Source organism: Oppia nitens, unplaced genomic scaffold (genome assembly GCF_028296485.1).
Source record: "Oppia nitens isolate AA-2021 unplaced genomic scaffold, nextdenovo-longstitch-racon4-pilon3 scaffold25_pilon_pilon_pilon, whole genome shotgun sequence".
In the NCBI taxonomy this organism is placed as follows: Eukaryota; Metazoa; Arthropoda; class Arachnida; order Sarcoptiformes; family Oppiidae; genus Oppia; species Oppia nitens.
Window position 1 is genome coordinate 598,701 of NW_026533205.1, and position 5,827 is coordinate 604,527.

General features: G+C 26.6%; 1 protein-coding gene across 1 annotated transcript; it reads right to left on the minus strand.

Moving 5' to 3' along the window:
• Positions 1–856: 856 nt before the first annotated feature.
• On the minus strand, positions 857–4,346 carry LOC128954215 (putative uncharacterized protein DDB_G0277255). The gene is made up of 4 exons (XM_054299789.1): positions 4,058–4,346; positions 2,155–3,963; positions 2,004–2,055; positions 857–1,159 (listed from the first exon to the last, which is right to left on the minus strand). The coding sequence occupies exons 1-4, from the start codon at positions 4,296–4,298 to the stop codon at positions 934–936; spliced, it is 2,328 nt and encodes a 775-aa protein (XP_054155764.1). The 5' UTR covers positions 4,299–4,346; the 3' UTR covers positions 857–933.
• Positions 4,347–5,827: the final 1,481 nt, after the last annotated feature.

Here is a 5,827-nt window from a genome sequence, read left to right on the forward strand (position 1 = left end):
TTTATTTAATTTTTTTTTTTGAAAAAAAAACATTACTTTTAATAATAATTATTATTTATATATAATTATGAATTATATTTTACAGTAAATATAATAATAATAATTTAGAAAATAAAAAAAAACATTTATTTGGATAAACAAAATATATAGTAAAAAACTAATTACCGGTAATTGAATAATAATAATAATAATAATACAAAAATATATATTATAATTATATAATTAAAAAACTTAATATGATTTTTATAAATAAACAAAATTATATTATATAATAAAAAAAATTATCACTAGTTATATGAGATTAAGAGAGATAGAGATTAAAAGCAGATATTATTATTTAATTATAAAATGAAATTTGATTTTTTTATATTTTGTTTCAATAAAATAAAAACAAAATTGTAATCAAATTTTCAATTTTATAATATAATTATAAAAAAAAACAATAGATATCTCATTTTAATTATATAACAATTATTATCATAATTATATATATAATATCAATAACATACAAGTACTGTATATATATATATATATATATATAATACAATAGTGTATATATACTGTATATATATATATATTTGTATATATATATACAGTATATTAATAATAATAATATATAACGCACACACATACACATAAAAAAAACAATGTGTTAAACATAACAAATAGATTATACAATATTTATACAATATATATATATATATATATATATATAATGTATTTTGAGATAACAATCAAAAATCAGGTACCAGTATTTTGTAATGATTAAGTGTAAAATAATATTATCATTGTTGTTGTGCTTATCATAACTTATATATATACTGTATATACAGTATATATATATATATAAATAAATTTCAGATCAATTATAGTTTTAAAAATTATGTATTTTTTTGTTGATTGATTTGTTTAACAAAACATAATTTTTTTTTTTTAAAAACGTGTTGTCGTTGTCATCGGTGTTATTATTGTCGGTGTTTTTGTTTTGCGCGAGTTTTTAATTAAATGCTTAACATCGAGACCGTCGGGCAGTTCGAGTTTGTGGACCCGAAAATGTTTGGATAAGTGGTCGGATCGGGAAAATCCTTTTGAACAAAACGGACAAACGTGTGTCTTCTCGCCCGTATGCGACCGCTTGTGTCGGGACAGTTCATCGGACCTATTGATTGATAACCAATTGATTGATTGGTGGGAAATGGATGTACAAAAAAAAAACAAACAAACAAATAATTAATTAATAATTAAATAATAATAATAGTAATAATAGTAATAATTTTTTTTAAAAATAATAATAATAATAATAATATATTATTGTTTGCTCTCTAAACATATTTATTATATATATATATATATATATAATAATTATATAAATTGTTGGTATTTTTATTGTTGTTGTTAAAACTTGTGGAAATAATTTATTATTTTATTATTAAATTATTATTTATTTATTTATTTTTTAAAAATTTATTTTATTATTTTTTTTTTGATTAATCATTGATCCGTTTAATAAAAAAAATCTATGCCTAATTGGTTATAGGGTAATAAACTACTACTACTACTACTACTACTACTACTACTACTACTAATAATAATAATAATAATAATAATAATAATAAAAATAATACTAATATTAGTAATAATCAGTAATAACTATAAATGACTAAACATTTTTTTAAAAAATATAATTTTGATTTTGTTTGTTATTAAACAATAGGATAGTTAACAAATTAAATTAAATTATTAGATATACCGAGAGGGGAGGGGGTAAAAATAAATATATAGTATTATATATATATATATATAATTAATTATTATTCTACTCAACAACAAAAAAATTAATAAAAAATTTTTTTTTATATCATTAAATAATATAATTAAATAAAAAATAAACTATTAATTAATTATAGATAATACTAATTAAAACCATTAAATACTGTGTATGTGTGTGTTTAAATTGCACAGTTAGCCTAATAAATAGAGGGGGTGGGGTGTGGGATACCAACCTGGAGAACCTCCAGTCACAGTCGGGCCAATTACAGACATACGGTTTCTCTCCTATTAAATCATAATAATAATTAATTAATTAATCAATCAATTAGTTAAATATACAGTATATACTGTATGTGTGGACATATCAAACACACAATACGGCACCTGTATGTCGGCGCAAATGGGCGGTCAGATGACTGGATTTTGTATAAGCAGCGCAACAGCCCTCCACTGGACAGCTATAACTGCGCGGGTTTGTCGCCACCACCGCAGCCGATGCCGCGGCCGCCGCCAGTGCCGACTGTAGTAGCGGTACTCCCATTGATGATGATGATGAGGAATGCCGTGTTGTTACCGACGATGAAAATAACGATTTACTACCACTACTACTACTACCACTACCCCCACCACTGATGAGTAACTTATTATCTAATATATCACTCTTTAGATTATTATGATTACCGGCAGTAGTAGTAGTAGTAGTAGTCCGACGACGATGTCGTATAATTTGTCGGCTCTTTTTGTTGTTGTTGTTGGTCACCAATGAATGGTTATCACTATTATTATTGTCGGCCACTACTTGGTGGTGGTGGTGGTGGTCATCATCATCATCATTATTATCACCGTTAGTATTGTAGTCTATTTGAATCTCTGGTATCACAATTTCATTGATAATTTCGTGGTTATCGTCATCGACATCATCATCATCGATGTCGTAGTCATCGCTGGCACTGCCGCCGCCGCCGTTGAGGCCATCATCGCCTGATAAGGACGACGCGGACAACAATGTTTCCACTACATCGGCTGATGGCGATCCCACCCGAACTACTTGATGGACATGCGATTCGACGTGCAGTCTGAAAGCGTCCATTGTCTCAAACTGTTGGGTACAGTCGTGCCACTGGCACCGGAACTGTTGTTGGCTATCAGCAGCAGCACCGGTGGTAGTAATGTCTGTTATCAGCAATGATGATGAGGAGGAGGTGGTGGTGGAGGAGGACTGATGCTGTCTATGAGTGATTATGTCCAGTGCTTGTTGTTGTTGTTGTTGTTTCTGGTGATGATGTGTTAGTCTGTGGTGTTCATTGAGTGACTGTTTCGATACAAACTGTCTCTTACAGTGATTGCACTCCCAGTATAGCGATGACAACGACGACAAAGACTTTTCAACTTCATTTGCGACCACCAATTGCTTTGTCACGGCTGGTGTTGCTGTAGTAGTAGCAGTAGTAGTGGTAGTAGTAGTTGATGACGATATCAATGATGTCATCGGCGATGACGACATCGATGATGACAAAGACAACAACAACTCTTTTGTTGGCAATTTGTTCCGCCTTTTCATTAGCAATGTTTTACTACGACTACTACTACTACTACTACTACTAACAGTACGACTACTGGTGGTGGCGGCGGTTGTTGTATGAGACGAACCCAGAAGCCGATGAATCGGCACTTTTGGTGCCATTGATATGCCATTGCCTCTAGTATTGACTGTTGTTGTACATCCAGTAGTGCGCTGATGATGATGACGATGACGACTATGATGTTGTCGCTGATGTCGATGTCGATGATTATGACTGTCATTATCATCGTTGACACTGTCAGCAGCAGCAGCAGTGGTTGTGGTGACAGCTATTGTCTTAGTCGACGACAACGACGTCTTTAATTGTCTTTCATTAAACACTTTGTCGGTCAACGACAACATCATCGACGGTGTTGTTGTTGTCGTCGTCTTTGTAAACATTAGCTGATTGTTGTCGTCGTCGTCGTCCTCCTCCTCCTCGTCATCGCAGCCGTCAATAGTCTTCGGTTTGATTATCGTTATCCTATTCTTCGACTTCGCTGACGACGACGTAACGGCCGTACCATTAGTTTCGCTACCGTTTGTATCGCCAATGGTGTCCATCATCTTCGGTCCAAACTTGACAATCAATGGCCTGACGGCCGATGTCGGCGACAATTGATGTCTTGAGTCTATTGAGTTGTGAATACATGAAGAAGAAGACGAAGAAGTGGTTATCAACAGCTGATCTATCAAACAGATGGACACCAAAAAAAAAAGTCTTACCGAAGAAGTTATGGGGAATTATGACAGTATTGGTGTCTATATTGAATGTCGACCCGATGTTGACCATCGACGACGACTTCTGGCCACCACTTGTTTGTTTCGGCAATGATTTTTGGCCAACAATTGCCGATTGATTAGTAGTATCGGCGGCGGCTTTGATACGGACAGTAGTCTCGGATTTTTGTTGATTTTTCGGACACTTTGTTAGCTGTTGTCGGCCACCGATAACTTTGACAGACATTTGATTTGATTTTGGTTTTCACCCGATTTTTACCGATTATTCAGACCATTGTTTTCACCGAAAAAAATAATAAATAATTAATAAATAATTTCATATCAAATATCACAACAAATAAACAAAAAAAAATAAATATTTTTTTTGTGTTGTTTTTATTATAAGTCTATTGAAAAACATATGTTTATTATTATTATTATTATTATTATTATTATTATTATTATTATTATTATTATTATTATAATTATTATACAATTAATTAATTAACAAAAAATAACAATTGATTTATTATTATTATTATTATTATTATTAGTTAAACATATGATACAAACAAATAAAACATTAATTAATTATTAAATAATTAATTTTTTTTAAAAACATTATATTTAAATAATTATTTTATTTATTTTTTATTATTATTATTATTATTAAATGCATTCAATATTATTAATCATTAATTATTTAATCAAAAATAAAAATAAATATTTATATTAAAAAAAATAAAAAATAAAATCACATGTAATTTATTAATATTAAAACAAAAAAAAATTAAAACATTATTAGTATTAATAGTTTATTATTAAATTAAAAAAAAATTAATTTTTTGTTATTATATTAATCACATTATTATTATTAAAAATTAAATTTAAATGTTTTAATATTATGTTTAGTTATTATTAGTTATAATAATTATTATTATTATTATTAAACACTTAAAAAAAATTGTTTTGTAATTTACTGTATATTTTTTTTTTAATCACTAAATAATATATAATATATTATATTATATATTATATAAAATACTCATCACTTTATTGTTTCAATAATAATATTAAGTATATGTGTGTTATATATGTATGCCATATGTTATTTGGAAATATATATATTATTTGTGGCCATAAATAACGTTAATTTATATACACTGTGTATATAATACCGATAGTAACGTGTATAATACTGTATAATATAATTAATAAATATTTCAATTGCTATAAAATTTATTATAAAATTATTATTATTATTATTATTATTAATATAAACTGTTTAGTACTGATTGTATTAGTAGTTGTAATAATTAAGTATTAATAGTATTAAAAAAAAATTTTTTTAGAGATTAATTTATTAATTAATTAAACTTTATTTTATTTAAGTTATTTATTTTACATAAATTTATTTTATTTATTTACTATTAGATAATAGTACTGTATGTTATATAATAATAAATTTTAATTAATATATAAATAGATATATATATATTTATATACTATTCAATAGATTAATATTTATTATACTGTATATTTATTAAATTAATTTATATAATATATTAAAACTTTTTTTTATATATATATAATGTGATTGTGTTAAAAGTTTTGATTAAGTTTTTTATTATAATTAATTTAAAAAAAATACATTTTATTAAATTATTTGTTAGAAAACTATATAAATTATATACATGTATAAATAATAATCAATTTTTATATTTAATTTTTTGTTGTTGTAATTTATTAATTATAGTAATATGCTATTAGACATAA